Source organism: Elephantulus edwardii, unplaced genomic scaffold, assembly GCF_000299155.1.
Source record: "Elephantulus edwardii isolate Elephantulus edwardi_28Jun2011 unplaced genomic scaffold, EleEdw1.0 scaffold00328, whole genome shotgun sequence".
In the NCBI taxonomy this organism is placed as follows: Eukaryota; Metazoa; Chordata; class Mammalia; order Macroscelidea; family Macroscelididae; genus Elephantulus; species Elephantulus edwardii.
In genome coordinates this window covers 1430019-1447145 of record NW_006400078.1, presented here as the reverse complement: position 1 = coordinate 1447145, position 17127 = coordinate 1430019, and the positions used below count along the sequence as shown (strand labels likewise).

The 17127-nt window shown below is 61.0% G+C and overlaps 1 protein-coding gene across 2 annotated transcripts; it reads left to right on the top strand.

The window, feature by feature from the left end:
• Nucleotides 1-16: 16 nt before the first annotated feature.
• On the top strand, nt 17-14825 carry PLCB3 (phospholipase C, beta 3 (phosphatidylinositol-specific)). Of its 2 annotated transcripts, XM_006901497.1 has the most exons (31): nt 17-166; nt 2770-2847; nt 3141-3209; nt 3297-3437; nt 3639-3718; nt 3800-3853; nt 3946-4021; nt 4117-4217; nt 4492-4658; nt 4735-4881; nt 5888-6128; nt 6276-6360; nt 6431-6617; nt 7307-7512; nt 8156-8252; nt 8332-8416; nt 8603-8727; nt 8924-9078; nt 9164-9325; nt 9864-9963; nt 10048-10152; nt 10297-10388; nt 11628-11784; nt 12895-12930; nt 13036-13237; nt 13513-13651; nt 13738-13814; nt 13916-14005; nt 14094-14151; nt 14450-14536; nt 14622-14825. In XM_006901497.1, the coding sequence occupies exons 1-31, from the start codon at nt 68-70 to the stop codon at nt 14823-14825; spliced, it is 3702 nt and encodes a 1233-aa protein (XP_006901559.1). In that variant the 5' UTR covers nt 17-67. The 2 variants fall into 2 exon arrangements, with proteins under 2 accessions (XP_006901559.1, XP_006901560.1); XM_006901498.1 differs by lacking the exons at nt 2770-2847; nt 3141-3209 and having other exon boundaries at nt 3351-3437.
• Nucleotides 14826-17127: the final 2302 nt, after the last annotated feature.

Sequence of the window (17127 nt, the reverse complement as noted above, 5' to 3'; positions counted from 1 at the left end):
GCCCGAGAAGGAGCAGCGGCGCCGTCGGGGGCCCCCCGTTGGCCCGCGACCCGCCCCCAGGCCGGCCATGGCGGGCGCCAGGCCCGGCGTCCACGCGCTGCAGCTGGAGCCGCCCACCGTGGTGGAGACCCTGAGACGCGGCAGCAAGTTCATCAAATGGGACGAGGTGAGCCCGGGGGAGCTGGGGGGGGGATCCTGCTCAGACTCCACCAGACCTCCAGGACCCCCCACCCCAGCTCAGGCTGGCCTGGACTCAGACCCGCATCCCCGTCCGGCTGCGTCCCGGAAACTTGAGTCCCCGTGCGTCCCCATGCTGGAGACTTTGTCCCCACTTCAGTCCCTCGACTCTGGGAATTTGACCCCCGACTCACTGGCGTGGAGACTTTGAACCCCAATAAATCCTGTCCCTCTCTTGGGGCTCCCTCCGACTTCCCCCTGTCGAGCTTATTCAGTTTGCTCTGACACCCGCTTCTGGCTTGGGACCCTGGCCTCTAGTCTGGCTGCGGGCACCCCTTTTCTGGTGGGTGCCGCTGGAACCCTGCCCTTCCCAGCGCCATGCCCTGAGAGCCCTCTCCCATTCATCGCTTTTTCACCCGATTCTGGTGGACACCCCATTGCCCTGCTTCGGGATCCCAGCCCAACCTTCTGCTCAAGGGGGGAGAGCTCCAGGGCCCTCCTAATGGAAACATTGAACCCCAAGTTCCTCCCCACCCTTGGAGGACTTTGCTCCCCACTCCTTGGTATGAGGACTTTACACCCCGATAAAGTCCAGACCCCCTTTCCAGGTGCTCTGTGCCCGGATGGCCTGGCCTCTCCCCCTCCGTGTCACCCCCACTCCCTGTCCCCCTGGGCCTCTGCTTCCCAGGGGCTCCCCCCGCCTCCTGCCTGGCTTCCTCGATGCTCTGCTCGGTCCCAGTCCAGGCCAGAGGCCCGGGAGACTGATCCTTTCCGGCTGGGTGGGGCGGGAGGCGTGGGAACTGGGGGGGGGAGGGCAGGGGCGTGGCCTGAGGCAGCAGGTGTGCCACCCGAGGTGCCCAGGGCGTCAGGAGACCCCTCCCCCGCCAGGCCAGCCTGGAAGGGAAAAGTTTCTCCTTTTCCTTCCAGTGTGATAAACCCAAATAAGGAAGTGGGAGCTGGGAGAGGGCCCTGGGGGTGGGGTGGGGTGCTTGAGGCTGGAGAGTTGGTGGGGGCCCCCCCCTCGGGACTGTCTTTGAAAGCCAGGTCTCTTCCGAAGGGTAGGGAGAGGCCCTGGGAGCAGTGCCCTCTGACCTCACCCCTTCTGCAGTCTGGGGTGGGGGGCCCCTTCAACCCCAGGACAGGGTTGTGAATTCCGGAAAGAGTAGCTGAGGATGATGGGTGTCAGTAGGCTGAGGGCGGCCCGAGCACCCTAGAAATTCTGGGGCCTTTCCTTCCCTCTGTCCTCAGATCCATTTCCTGCCCCTTGTAAGCAAAGCCTGACTTGGGTGGGGCCAGTGCAATTCCCATTCTCCAGCAGGGCAGACTAAGGCCTGAAAAGAGGCGCTCCATCCTCGGCTGCACTTCAAGACTGAGGCTGGAGCTCCCAGCCTGGCGGGGGCTCTGCACCCTGCTTCCCAGGCCTCTGGTCCTTCCCAGGGCATTGACGTCGACACGCCGCCTCCATGCAGATCCTCGCCCCCCTACATGATCCTGGGCAAGCTCCTTAGCCTCCCTGTGCCTCAGTTTCTGTATCCATAAAATGGGAATAGTACCACCTCCTTCCTAGTGTTGCTGCCAGGACGGCCTGAACTCACCCAGATTAAGTGCTTAGAAGGGCACACAGTGGAGCCAGGGGTGAGAGCAGTGGGCCAGTGGTGATCTAATGCCCACCAGACAGGCAGCGTCAGTGCCGGGGTGGCATCCATGGTGAACTTGCGTCCTCTTCAGCCTGATGGAACCTGGGGCAGGGGAGTTCTACCTGTGGCCACCTGACTGCTTCAGTCCTGGCTGAGTCTAAGATGACAGTCCCTTCTGGCTGTTGTCCCTCAGTCACACTGGGTGGCCCTGGGAGTTAGCCAGGGGCTGGGCCTTCCCCAGAAAATGGGGCCAGCAGGCCTGTCCCTGCCCCCTGCCAGCCATAGGGCTGTGAGAGGGAGGACAGTGTGTTTGGAGGGCTGGGACAGTCCTCGCTCTAGGGGGACTTAGTCTGTTCTTTTGTGAGGCTGCGGACGTCCTGAGGGCAGGGGTGCTGGGGTTACAGGGTGGAGTAGGGTGAGCCTATGGGGGATTCTGAGGATGCCAGGGGAACATGGACTTGGCAGTGGACAGAAGGGGTGCCCTGAGGGATGCCGAGGGGTGGAGAGCTGCGTTGCCCTCTTGCTTGAATCTCCGAAATCCCCTCTGTGAGCTCAAGTAGAGCCCCACCTTCAGGGAGCTGTGGAGCCCTCTGGGAGCTCCAAGCCTGGCAGAGGGTTTGGGGAACCTCCCCAAGGAGGGGGTCAGATTTCACTGGAAGAGAGAAAGGAAAGGCGATCCAGCAGAGGGAACAATGAGGTGAAGCCGAGAGTGGAGAAGGGTGGGCAGTGGTCCATGTGACAGCTTCTTAGGGCAAGAGGTAAAGCTGGGAGCATGGGGGCCCCAGACAACACGCTGCACGCTGAGGGCCACGCTGTGGAGGACGTGTGGGCTGGGAGGGGCTTTAGCTTCGGACATTGGCAGAAACTGTGGGTGGATGCTGAGGGGTCAGGGGTCAAGACAGAACTGGCCCTCAGCCCTGCCTCTCCAGCCCTTGCTCTCACGTCCTGTCCCCAGGAGGCCTCTAGTCGGAATCTGGTGACCTTGCGCGTGGACCCCAATGGTTTCTTCCTGTACTGGACAGGACCCAACATGGTGAGGGCAGGCGTGGGCATGGCTCTCTCAGATCTATGGCTCCCACCCCAGGCACAGATGGCTTGGGTTGGGGCAGCTGCTGGGTGACCTCTGCCACAGCTCCCTTGACAGTGCTGATGGCAGGGGCTGAGCATGGAGCTTGGGGCGGGGGGTCACTCCCTGGTCTGTGCGAGGTCAGGACAGGGGCTGAGTGTGGGGCTGAGCTGGTGGGTGGCCATTCCCTGGTCTGGGTGTGGAGCTCGGGGACTCCTGGCTCCCTCCCCTCAGCTCCACCCCGGCATCTGATCCCCCAGGAGGTGGACACCCTGGACATCAGCTCCATCAGGGACACACGGACTGGGCGATATGCCCGCCTGCCCAAGGTGAGCGCCAGGACCCAGGGCTAAGAATGGACACGAGGCCTGGAGGACCAGGGCATACCTCCTCAGCCTGAGTTATCACCTCCCCAGGACCCCAAGATCCGGGAGGTGCTGGGTTTCGGGGGTCCTGATGCCCGACTGGAGGAGAAGCTGATAACGGTGGTGGCTGGGCCAGACCCTGTGAATACGACGTTTTTGAACTTCATGGCGGTGCAGGATGACACAGCCAAGGTGGGCTGGGGCTGCGGGCGGCACCTGGGGAAGGCAGTGACTTGTACCTGATGTATGAGACTGCTTTCTGGCCCTGTACCTGGTTGTCCCTGGGAAGATCAGCATACCAGCATTATATGTGCCAGACCCCGGAGGGCATGGGTTGTGGCCAGGACGTGTCCACGGGCCCCTGCTCACCTTCCCCCATCTGCTGACCCCCAGGTCTGGTGTGAGGAGCTGTTCAAGCTGGCTATGAACATTCTGGCTCAGAACGCCTCCCGGAACACCTTCCTGCGTAAAGCGTGAGCCCTGGGCCACCACTGGGGGATCCCCGGGGGTCTGGGTGGCCATCTGCAGGGAGTGACCCCTTACTACCTTCCTAGATACACCAAACTGAAGCTGCAGGTGAACCAGGATGGTCGCATTCCAGTGAAGAAGTGAGCACACACCTCCTCCCCAATGCCCTTTCTCCTCCTGTAACCTTGGTGACCTTTGCCCCTGCCCCTGACTCCCTCCCCATCCGCTCCAGCATCCTGAAGATGTTCTCAGCAGACAAGAAGAGGGTAGAGACGGCGCTGGAATCCTGTGGCCTCAAATTCAACCGGGTGTGTGGGGTGGGAGCCCCCTGTGGTGGGGGGAAGGGCACCCAGTCTCTGGGGCCACTGCCTTTGGCTTCTCACCCCTCACATCCGGCCCCCAGAGTGAGTCCATCCGGCCTGATGAGTTTTCCTTGGACATCTTTGAACGGTTCTTGAACAAACTGTGTCTGCGGCCAGACATCGACAAGATCCTGCTGGAGATGTGAGTAGGCGGGGCTGGAGGGGGGTGCCCCCTCGCTGTTCCCCATGCCTGGACTCCACCTCGTGAGCAAAAGGGGGGCTGACAGGGAGCTAGAAAGCTTTCCTGACAGACAGCGAGCGGCAGAGAGGCAGGGGTGGGGGCCCATCTGCTGCTCATGTCACATGGTCAGAGAGGGGCTGGGGAACTGGAGCCCACTTCCCGAGTGCTGGAGGCAGGTGCAGACCAGGGTGTCCAGGGGGACCCCTGGGCCTGACCCAGCTCCTCACCTGTCCAGAGGCGCCAAGGGGAAGCCCTATCTGACGCTGGAGCAGCTCATGGATTTCATCAACCAGAAGCAGCGGGACCCTAGGCTCAACGAGGTGCTGTACCCACCGCTGCGCGCCTCGCAGGCCCGGCTGCTCATTGAGAAGTACGAGCCCAACCAGCAGTTCCTGGAGCGAGGTGAGGGTCCAGCAGGGCGCTGGGGCGGGGGCAGGACTGGGAGGAGGGTCCAGCTGACCCTGCCACCCACCCCCAGACCAGATGTCCATGGAGGGCTTTAGCCGCTACCTGGGGGGCGAGGAGAACGGCATCCTGCCCCTGGAGGCCCTGGACCTGAGTGCCGACATGACCCAGCCACTGAGTTCCTACTTCATCAACTCCTCGCACAACACCTATCTCACAGGTGAGCAGCGAGCCACCCTGGGCCCTTGCACTGTGCGTGCGCTGGCCAGTGCTGGGGTGCAGGCAGGGAACGGGGAGCAGGACCTGGGAACCTGCGGTAGCATCTCTGCATGGGGCAGGCCTCCCTGGGAAGAGCTGGGCTTGGCCAGCTCTGTCTCCACTGAGCTGTGGCCGGAGGAACATCCTGTGCAAAGGGCTGGCTGCAGGCGTGGGGCTGGGGCATGCTCGGGGTGCGAGGGGCAGGGGGGCCAGCTCAGGAGGCTGGGCCAGAGCAGGGGGCAAGTAGCAATATGGATGTGTCCTGAGGGGGAGGGAGAGGCCTTGGATGGTGGTGAGCAGGGCCCGGGGGGAGGCGGTGTGACCTGATATGTTTTTAGAAGGAGGACGCCAGGTGCTGTGTGGAGTGGATTGGAGGCAGGGAGGGGCCTGCGGGCTCCAGGCAGGAGGGACGGAGTCTGTTCTCAGGCAGAGGGGGTGGGACGAGGTGAGGGACTGTGGAAGCTGAAGTGAAGCTATTGGCAAAAGGCTCAGGGTCCAGGCTGGTGGGATGGGTGAATGGTGGGTGCTGGCTGTGAGAAGGTGAGCCCTGGCAGTGAACCTACCTCCTGGCAAACACTGGTGGGCACCGGCTTTGTGCAGAACCTGAGCTGAGCGAATGGGCATGCTCCTGGCTCCCCTGGTCTTAGGGGAGGTGTTAGTTGTTCCACTTTTAAGTCCTGATCAGGATGTGAGTAAGGGTTGTCAGGTAGTGAAACAGTTGTTAAGTAAAAGATGAGTGGTTCGAGCCCACCCAGAGGTGCCAAGGAAGAAAGGCCTGGTGACGTGCTTCCTCAAGGTCACAGCCTTGAAAGCTCCACAGAGCTGAGCAGTTCTACTGTGTGCCATGTGGGTCCCCATGGCTTGGCATCGACTGGAGCCAGGCTGATGGCTGCTCCTGGGGAGGAGGGCAGAGCGGTGGGTGAGGGGCCAGCCGGCAGGGCAGCCGGGGTGACACGCCTCGCCCCCAGCGGGGCAGCTGGCCGGGACTTCGTCCGTGGAGATGTACCGGCAGGCGCTGCTGTGGGGCTGCCGTTGTGTGGAGCTGGACGTGTGGAAGGGGCGGCCGCCTGAGGAGGAGCCCTTCATCACACACGGCTTCACCATGACCACGGAGGTGCCGCTGCGGGACGTGCTGGAGGCCATCGCCGAGACCGCCTTCAAGACCTCGCCCTACCCGGTCATCCTCTCCTTCGAGAACCACGTGGACTCGTGAGTGAGCGCCCCCACCCCACGACCGAGCTGTCCCACTGTCCTCTGACCTGGGGGAGCCAGCTTCCCCCCAAGGGGAGCTCTCCTGGACCTCTCCCCCTGCGGACTTCCCCTGAACCCGCTCTGACCTCTGACCTGGCCACACAGGGCGAAGCAGCAGGCCAAGATGGCCGAGTACTGCCGCTCCATCTTTGGGGACGCACTGCTCATCGACCCGCTGGACAAGTACCCGGTAAGGACCTAGCAGGGTGGGCGGGGGTGAGGGGCACCGCAGTGGCCCTGACTCTCTCCCCCACACCTAGCTGGCCGCAGGCGTCCCCCTGCCCAGCCCCCAGGACCTGATGGGCCGCATCCTGGTGAAGAACAAGAAGCGACACCGGCCCAGCACTGGCGTCCCCGACAGCTCTGTGCGCAAGCGGCCGCTGGAGCAGAGCAACTCGGCGCTGAGCGAGAGCTCGGCCGCCACGGAGCCCTCCTCGCCCCAGCTCGGTATGGCCCTGCGGCACTTCCACCCGGCTCCACTCAGCTCGGATGACACCCCCCAGGCAGAACCCCATCCATCGCCTGTAGACCCTGGTCCCCACCTCCCAGCTCTCATGGTGGGACTCCCAGCCCCGACTGTTCACACCCAGCCACTTCCGTCCCTGAGCTCTGGCCTCTGTCCCCTGTCACTCACCTCATGACTTAAACCCCTTAACGTGGATTCCATTCAGCTCCTGACTCCTCAGCTGGGATTAGATTCCCACCCCTGGGCTCAGGGAACCACATCTCTGTGTTTTGGGTACAACTCTCAGTCCCCTCGTCTGTGACCCTGCAACTGACTAGAACTTCAACCTGCCCTTGACCTCGCGCCTTAGAGGTCCCTCCCATTCCCAGCTGACCCCTGACCACCCTCCCGGGCCTCCTTCTTGGGTGTGGGTCTGATTGATGCCTGGCCTGTAGCCCCACCATGGCCATTCCCTCCATCGAGTCACGCTGCTGCACCCCAGTCCCCAACTTCTCCCCTCTCAGTAGCCCTGTTTGTCCACTGAATACAGCTCCAGGCCTGACATGTGACCCCTCTGAACTACCACTGAGTTCAACCCCATCTGACCCTTCTCTCAGGCGACTCCCCTTGGGTTGGACAGCCCCCAGCTTCCTGAGTGACTTGACCCAACTCCACGGCCCCCTCCCCATAGGCTCTCCCAGCTCCGACAGCTGTCCCGGCCTGAACAACGGGGAGGAGGCAGGCCCCGAAAAGCCCAGCCTGGAGCCCCGAAAGTCTCTGGGCGAGGAGGGGCCACGCCGGGGTCCTGACACTCTGGGGCCTACTGACCGCGAGGAGGAGGAGGAAGATGAGGAAGAGGAGGAACAAGCGGACCTCAAGAAGCCCACCACAGATGAGGTCAGGCCTGCAGCAGGAAGGCAGGGCGTGTTGGGGCAGGCGGCGTGTTTTATGTGCTGAGCACTTCTTTACTGAGCACCTGTTTGTTGTGTGCCAGGCACAGCTCAGGGGGAGCAGGACAGACATTAATTCCTGTCCTCTTGGGGGTCAGAGTAAATGGGGAGCAGGAACAGATCTTGGATGAGCACGCCTGAGCAAGTCTTTGTGAACAGCCGCTGGGGAGCAGAGCCTGGGCTCAGAGCTGGGGGAAGGGGAGGCTGGGGCAAGAGTTAAGAGAGAACAGCACATGCAAAGGCCCTGTGGCAGGTGTGGAGGTGGGCAGTACTAGGCAAAGAGTGGGCTCCGAGGAAGGTTTCTGAGGAGGAGAGCGAGCCGATGGGATCTGAACAGTGGTAAGAAAAGGCCAGCATGACTGTTGGGTAAAGCTGGACTTGAGCCAGGTTCAGGGGAGAAGGAGTACCCGCAGGTCAGCTTTGGACGTGTCGCAGTTGAGGCTGTTTGTCACCCGAGTTGGACACTGGTCCAAGGACTTGCGCTTTGGTGGGAAGGGTCAGTGCCTGCTCTCTGTATGGTGGGGGCCAGTGAGGTTTCCAGCTGATGGCTGGGGGTCATGACACTGCTGACTCTGGGTTTGGGGCCACAGGGCACGGCCAGCACTGAAGTCAACGCCACTGAGGAAATGTCGACGTTAGTCAACTACATTGAGCCTGTCAAGTTCAAGTCCTTTGAGGCTGCACGAAGTGAGTGGAGTGGGCAGTGCTGGGAGGGAGGGGGAACTTGCCCTGCTGGGTCTGACGTCCCCCCATGTGTTCCCCACAGAGAGGAACAAGTGCTTTGAGATGTCCTCTTTTGTGGAGACCAAGGCCCTGGAACAGCTGACGAAGAGCCCCATGGAGTTTGTGGAGTATCCTCCCGAGTGGACAGGAGCCAGGGTGGGGGTGTCCGCCCTTGCCCCCTTCACAGCCCCCTGGCCCTCCTGCACCCTGGTCTAAAAGGAGACCTTGTGTGTGGGCCCCGAGTGGGAGGGTTCACAGGAGCGGAAGCTGGGGCTGTCCCCTGGCACTGTGTGGCCCCTAACTGCTGACCTCAGATACAACAAACAGCAGCTTAGCCGCATCTACCCCAAGGGCACCCGGGTGGACTCCTCCAACTACATGCCCCAGCTCTTCTGGAACGTGGGCTGCCAGCTCGTTGCCCTCAACTTCCAGACCCTGGGTGAGAGCTGGCCCACCGTGGCCTTGCCCCTGACCTTGGCCCCAAGCTTCAGCTTAACCCCAGCTTCTGGCGTTGGCCGCTCTTACCCTTCACTGGGTCTGGAAGCTGATGCCCTTTGATAGCCTAGTCTTCATATCACCCTGTGAGACCCCTCCCGCACACCATCCCACCTGACCCTGCCCTCCCTGTCCCCTAGACGTGGCGATGCAGCTCAATGCAGGTGTGTTTGAGTACAACGGGCGCAGCGGCTACCTGCTCAAGCCTGAGTTCATGCGGCGCCCAGACAAGTCTTTTGACCCCTTCACTGAGGTCATCGTGGATGGCATTGTGGCCAACGCCTTGCGAGTCAAGGTCAGGCGGGGCTCGGGGCCCGGGGTGTCCAGGGAGCAGGGGTCTAGGCAGCTGCTTCACCTTCCTCGGCCCACCTGCCCCCCAGGTGATCTCGGGGCAGTTCCTGTCTGACCGAAAGGTGGGCATCTACGTGGAGGTGGACATGTTCGGCCTCCCTGTTGACACGCGGCGCAAGTACCGCACACGGACCTCACAGGGGAACTCGTTCAACCCCGTGTGGGACGAGGAGCCCTTCGACTTCCCCAAGGTGAGTGCCGCCCGGAGCCCCTATGGAAATGGGGCTCCTGCACCTCCAGGCCCTGCACCCTGGGAGTAAGCAGGGAGAAGATGGGAAAGGGAGGCGGAGGGGGCTCTAGCCTGAGGCCCCTCAGCTTCTTCCTGAGGAAAGGCCTGCCTGCCCTCAGAGGTGGGAAAGAGGCCCCCACCCGAGCCCATGCCTGCTTGTTCCTGTCGTCAGTCCCCAAGGGGCTGGCACCCGCTCCCCGGGGCGAGGGGCCTTGGCTCATGGCTTCCTTGGTGGTGCCTCAGCTGAGGGAGAAGCCTGCTGTGGGGCTGAGGAAGAGCAGGCCAGTGCTGCTGGGACCCCTCCACCCTGTTCTCTTGGGCCCGTCCCCGATGGCGGCTGGGTGACCACGGGGCCCAGTGTGCACACTTTGGCCTGGACCCTGCTCTGACCAAAGAGACTTGTGGTCAGTCATGCAATGAGTGGGGCTGACCAGGGTCCCTCAGGAGCTGTGGTCACCGTGGCTTCAGGCCTCCCTGGCTCAGCTCTTCTGTGCCCACAGGTGGTACTGCCCACGCTGGCTTCTCTCCGCATCGCGGCCTTTGAGGAGGGTGGCAAGTTTGTGGGGCACCGGATCCTGCCGGTCTCTGCCATCCGCTCAGGTGAGGCGTGCTGGGCCTGGGCATTGCTGGGGGGCTGTGGGTGCAGGGTACTGGCAGGCACAGCTGACCAGGCCACCCCCACAGGGTACCACTACGTCTGCTTGAGGAACGAGGCCAACCAGCCTCTGTGCCTGCCTGCCCTGCTCGTCTACACTGAAGCCTCTGACTACATCCCTGATGACCACCAGGGTGAGCTGGGCGCCCACTGGGAGTGGCCAAGCTCAGAAACCCCAGTTAGTCCTCAGGGACCTAAAGGGGACTGAGTAGGTTGGGGTGGAGTTAGTAATGGTGGTCCCCAGGGGCTCTGTCAGTGACCTTTGCCCTCTGGCATAGACTACGCTGAGGCCTTGATCAACCCCATCAAGCACGTCAGCCTGATGGACCAGAGGGCCAAGAAGCTGGCCGCCCTCATTGGGGAGAGCGAGGTAAGCCAGGATGGGCTGGGGCAGGACTGGGGCTCAGTGGGCGGGGCCTGGGGGCAGCTCTCATCGGGGACAGCGAAGTGAGCCACAGCAGACTGGGCAGAAGTAGGGTTCAGTTGGTGGGGTGGGCAGAGCCCTGGAGAGTAGGGGGACTCTGATGGCTGCTGTGGGTGTTAGTGGGGGGCTGAGGAAGACCTCGGCCTGGCCAGCTGCCCAGACTCCCAGCCTGATGGACCTGGTGGTCAGCCTCTGCAACCCCACTGGGCTGTCCAGTGTCTTCACACCCCACCATGCCATCTGTCTGAGCTTGGCTCCCCTTCTGGGTTCTTCAGTGTCACCCACCTCACAGAGGAAGGCCCTGTGAGTGCTGAGCGCCCGCTCCCGGCCCCGCCGAGTGAACCCTTTCACCGGCTCACGGGCCCTCTCGGCACCAGGGAGTTTGTGCTGCTGTCCCCAGGTTAGAGGGTGGACACAGAGTCCCTGGGCAGCTCGCCCCGCCTGCCTGGCCTGGAGCCACCACTGCTGCATCTTCCTTTCCCCTGTCACTCCCTCAGGTTCACCCCACGTCTTAAGAAATGAATTGGAAGCCCTCCTCTTACATGCCTCCAGCCCTGAGTGAGGTCAAACTTGAGGTGTGGGGCTACAGCCCTTTCACCCAGGTGGTTTGAAGCCAGAGAAGCTTGTAAAAGAAGGGAGTTGATGGAGCCACGTGGGGAGTAGTCAGGGCAGAGGCTTTTGGCACATCCAGAGCTGGTCCCAGGGCCTGCAGCTGGCAGAGAGGCGCTGCAGTTACGGCTGTGAGGGGCTGTTAGCAGGAGAGCTGGTGCCACCCCGCTGTCACTTCCTTTGTTGATTTAATCAGGAGCCAAACCCCCAGGAGGACGCACAACATGGACACAGGGTGGAGAGGCACAGAAAGGGGAGCAGACGCCAGGCAGGGCAGTTTCCAGCATAATCTGAAAGTCCCTGGGTACACTGATGGGCCTAGTGTCCTTCGAGGCAGTCTTCACCAGCTCCCCCACACCTCACATGACGAGAGTCAGAAACTTTCCCAGGCTCGTCTCAAAGGCAGCTGACCACCATGTCTCTGTGCTTGGCTGATGACAAGCTCCTGTCACAGCATAGTCTGGTGGCTAGACAGGCTCAGGGGACCTTCCAGGGCCAGTAGGAGCTGGGATGCCTGCGACACAGGAGCCCAGGGGGATAGGGTTTCTGGAAAGACCACTGCTTGTTTTCCGTCAGGCTCAGACTGGGCCCGAGACGAGCCAGGAACCCCCGTCTCAGCAGCTGGGAGCCCAGTTGTCCCTGAACCCCACACCTAGCTCTCTGGACACCACTTCCCCTCGAAGAACTCCAGGCCCTGCCACCTCGCCCACCAGCCCCTCCCTCAGCAGCCCAGGTAAGAGGCTCTGGACTTGGGGGGCAGGCTGGAGGGAGGGCTGCAGTTCTTCCATCATCTCCCAGTATACACGCTCAGGCTCACACGTGCTCTCAGACACACGCACTATCACACACATATACACGCACGCTCATATACACACATGGTCTCAGACATACATGCTGTTAAACATACACACATGCTCATACACACATATACATGCATGCTCAGACATTCACACTATTACACACATACACACGCTCATACACGCATGCTCTCAGACACACGCACTATCACACACATATACACACATGCTTATATACATACATATACACACATGCTCTCACATACACGCTGTTACACACATACACACATGCTCATACACGCATATACACACATGCTCATACACATGCATATACACATACATGCATGCTCTCAGGCACACGCACTATCACACACATATACACACAAATTGCGTATATACACACATATACACACATGCTCTCACATACATGCCGTTACACATATACACATGCTCATACATGCATATACACACATGCTCAGAAATACACATTATTACACACATACACACATGCTCATACACGCATGCTCTCAGACACACACTATCACACACATACACACATGCTCATATACACACGTACACATGGTCTCAGACACACGCTGTTACACACATACACACATGCTCATACACATGCATATACACGCATGCTCAGAAATACACACTATTACACACATGCTCATACACACATGCATGCTCTCAGACATACACATGTTCTCACACATACACATGCTCAGACACACACACTCATATAGACACATGCGCTCACACATATACTTGCACACACACACAATCAGGTTTGCTCTCAGTCGCACACTCACATGCTCACACTCACATACACTCTCACACACTTGCACATTCACATGCTCACGCATGCTGTAGTCAGTCATATACTCACACGCTGTCACACCCACACGTCACACCTGTATACATACACTCACACATTAACACACTCATACACACTGTCACTGTCTCTCATACACAGCCCCACACACACAGTCACTCTCACACACATTTGCACACACTCACTCTGTCTCCCCTTTGCTCCCCAGGCCAGCGGGATGACCTCATCGCCAGCATCCTCTCAGGTAGGGGATGGGGTGTGTGGGCTCTGCTGGGCTGCTCCCACCTCGGCAAGCTGCCGGTAACCCCCGGCCAGCGCCCGCCCAGCCCGCTTGCTCTGCTGCTCACAGAGGTGGCCCCGACCCCACTGGACGAGCTGCGAGGCCACAAGGCGCTGGTGAAGCTGCGGAGCCGCCAGGAGCGCGACCTGCGAGAGCTGCTCAAGAAGCACCAGCGGAAGGCGCTGGTCTACTCCCGCCGAGCGCTCAGCAACCTGGCTCAGGCCCGGGCCGCGGAGGGCAGGGGCCGGCGCCGGTGGGTGCCTGGGGCCCTGCACAGGGCAGGGGACGCGGGGAGAGGCCAGGGACTGTCTCAGCCCACGGGGAGGGAGGTCTGCTGTCAGGAGACGAGAGGGAGTGTGGCATACTCAGCCCCAGGAGTGACTCTTCTCGTAAGACTCTCCATGAACAGTCCTTACCAGAGACTCCTGTGACACAAGCATGCAATCGGTTTTCTCCCTCCAATGGTGCACCTCTGGGATTGGTGCCCCTTAGGTCCTGCTCCCACCACCTTCCCACCCCGAGCACACACCTGTGCTCTTTCCACAGAGGGGGCACCCCCGAGGAGGACGATGAGGAGGCCAGGCGCTACCAGGAGTTCCAGGAGAGGCAGGTGCAGAGTTTGCTGGAGCTGAGGGAGGCCCAGCTGGACGCCGAGGCCGAGCGGAGGCTGGAGCACCTGCGACAGGTGCGGGGCACATGGTGGCAGGAGGAAGCCTGCCTGGTGTGGCCCTGTCGGGCATCCTGTGTCACCTGACGGCTCTGGGTCTGCAGGTTCAGCATCGGCTCAGGGAGGTTGTCCAGGACGCACACTCAGCTCAGCTGAAGAGGATGAAGGAGCTGAACGAGAAGTGAGGGCAGGGATCTTGTGTGGGTGCAGCCCTGGCAGCAGGAGGAGGGCAGGGGCCCAGGTCCACCCTTGACCCTTCCTGTCTCAAACTGACAATTCCAGAGAGAAGAAGGAACTGCAGAAGATCCTGGACCGGAAGCGCCACAACAGTATCTCAGAGGCCAAAACGAGGGAAAAATACAAGAAGGAGGTGTAAGGGCTGAGGGCCGGGAGCCCCCGGGGTGTCAGGGAGGTGGGGCCGGGACTGGACACCGAGCTAGCCTGCCCTGCTCCTCTGCAGAGAACTGACGGAGATTAACCGGCGGCACATCACCGAATCAGTCAACTCCATCCGTCGGGTGAGTGACACTCAGCCCTGTCACGTGCCCTCACCCTCCTCTCGTCCTCAGTCCTCTGTGTCCACCTCCTCGGTGCCTGGCCTGGAACTACAGCCTGACTGAGAGGGGCTTCTTAGAGCCTTTCTTGGGCCCACTGTCCTCCTTTGCCCCAGATGATGTACAAGGTCAACTACAACAGTGCACCAAGGCTTTGCGCCTTCAGGGGTGCCGCTCAGGGGCCACAGCCTGGGGTCCTGGGCTTCCTGACTTCTGCTCAGCCAGACTGCAGGGTCTAACTGAGCCCTTGCCCACCCTGCAGCTGGAAGAGGCCCAGAAGCAGCGGCACGACTGCCTGGTGGCCGCGCAGCAGCAGGTCTTACAGCTTCTGGCGGAGGAGGAGCCCAAGGTGAGGCCCAGGGAACAGGCGGGTGGGAGGCAGCTGGCGGCCTGGGCAGCCCGGCCTCCCCCAAGACACTGCCCTCTTCCCGCAGCTGGTGGCTCAGCTGACCCAGGAGTGTCAGGAGCAGCGGGCGAGGCTGCCCCAGGAGATCCGCTGGAGCCTGCTGGGCGAGACGTCGGAGGGGCTGCGGGACGGGCATCTGGTGGCCTGTGCCAGCAACGGCCATGCGCCCGGGAGCAGCAGCCACCTGTCCGGTGCTGACTCTGAGAGCCAGGAGGAGAACACGAAGCTCTGAGCTGCAGGGACAAGAGGTGGCCACAGGGCCAGGGCAGATACTGGGCGGGGAGCCAGAGGATACTAAGACACTAATGCTTTTTTATTTTTAACTTTTTATCTTTAGAAATTTTATTTTTTTAAAATTAGGGGCAAGTACCCCACACTAACTCCTTTGAGTTCCCTTCCTCTCCCTCAAGTGTCAGGTCCCTCCTTTTTGCCCTCAGTGCCAGAAAAGGTACTAGGTCACCTTGAGGGGCCAGGGTCTCGGGCTCTCCACCCTTTCATGGCACCATATCCAGAGTGAGAGACATTCCCCTCACTTCCACAGGGGCTGGGGACTTGGAGCTCTGGGAAATAGGGGCTACTTTCTGTCTTGGGGATTTTTTTTTTATATGAATAAAAGTGGATTTCAGGGACCCTGTGTGCAGTGTGGTTTGGGGTAGGGTAGGGCTGGAGAGGTCTCTGGGCCCTAGGTTGGGCACTGTCCACTGTCTTTCGGGGAAAGCCTCAGTTTCTTCATCTGTGAAATGGGCATTTGGTTGGTTGAAGTAAGGTCCCAGCGAAGAGCTGATGGTGGTGGTGGAGCGTGTAGGCAGCCTTGTCTGGATCCACAGTCTTCCTGATGACGCTCCTCACCGTAATCCTGCCCCAGGCTTTCCCTTTCCCTGGCCTGCCTCCACTCCCATTTTCAACCCGACTCCCTGACCTTCTCCCTCCAAGCCTCTCCCCGGCCTTCACGGAGCCCCAGGACTGTTCCAGGAAACCTTCCCTGCCCCCATCTTCCTGTTGCCTGATATGACCCAAGTGCCCAGCATCTTCCGCCAGGGCCACTCTGGGTCTAGAAAGGCAGATTCTCTGCATGGGGCCTGATCCACGGGGGGCGGAGCTGGGCAGCACCAGGGGACCTGGCTTTCAGCCTAGGTGGGAAGTGGGTCTGAGGTGATCTCCTGGGGGCTAGGAGTGCCAGCTCCCCCTCACCCCTGTGAGGGAGATGGTTTGCCTGTCTTACAGGTGAGGAAACAGGCCCAGAGATGAAGTTCCAGGTCCCAGCTAAATCAAGACATCTGACCTGGAGGCACAGGGCAGGCGTGGCTCCTCTGTGGTGGACAGCCCTCACCCAGCCAGGAGGAAGAACAGCGTGGAGTGGAGCCTGCGGCAAGGGTGGGGTTCAGCCAGGGCTGACCCTTCTTCAAGGCCTCCCCCAGCTTCCTGGATCACCAGGGGCCAAGGCCTCCCTCCTGAGGAAGGCTGCCTCTTATCTGGACTTCTTGGCTGCCAATTGAGTGTTTGTTTTACTTTGTTTTTGCTGTTGCCTCAGACGAACAGTTGAGGTAGGGAGGCCAGGGAAATAGAGTCGGGCCTTCCCCGGGCTGGGGATGCTGTGGCCTGGGCCCTCCTCCCTCAAGGGTCAGTGGCATCACCTAAGCCATCCGGCCTTGTTTGACCCCCAAATTGGTTCCTCCATGTGGTGTCTAGGCCGCGCAGCAGCCAACTGCCTCCTTTTAGACTCTTCTCAAGTCCACTTGCAGAAACACTACCTGATCCCCAAGCCAATGCCAGGCCAGATGGGACATGCATTTGGCAGGACACTCAGAAGCCTGCTCCCCTTGTCTCTGCCTTCAAGCTTTAGCTCTGACTCCCTGAAAGCCCCCTGATTGCTTTGTGGAGGGGGCTGCCTTCCCCATGTTGGGATGCCTGACGGGCAGGGCCTGCCTGGGCATCACTGTGTATCCAGGACAAAGCACAGGGCCGATCGATAGGGGCGCCAATAAATCCTTGTGGAGTTGCTCTGGTCTCAAGTTCTAAAGGCCCCCTCCGCGCCCTACAGACCCTCAGCCCGGACTCGCCTTCCGCTCCCCGCCCCCGTGCGCCCCTGGTCCCCGAGCGGCGCTGGCCGCACGCCCGCCGCACAGTAGCTGCTCACAAGGACTGACCCAGATAGGAACAAATGACCCTCCCTTGGGGACCGGAGCATGGTTTGCAGGGCGCAGAATTCCAGCGGCCAGCCAGGCTGCAACTCCCAATTACCATATTAGAGATAAGGACCCGCAGGTCACTGACGCCAGGCAGCCCCACCTCCGGCCCACTGTCCCCGCGTGGGGTGCTCCGCCTGCTCCCCATCTGTATGCGGGGCACCTCCTGGCACTCCAGCACCACCCCGGCCCCGAAGCCCCAGCGAAGGACGGGACACCGAGCGGCACAGACCGGCCTTTATTTGCACAGGGCGTGGCGAACCACAGGCTGGGGAAAGTGACCCTCGCCTCGGCGCCGGCGGGGTTAAGCCCGCCTCCGGGATCGCGCATGCGTGGTGGGGCCCGCGC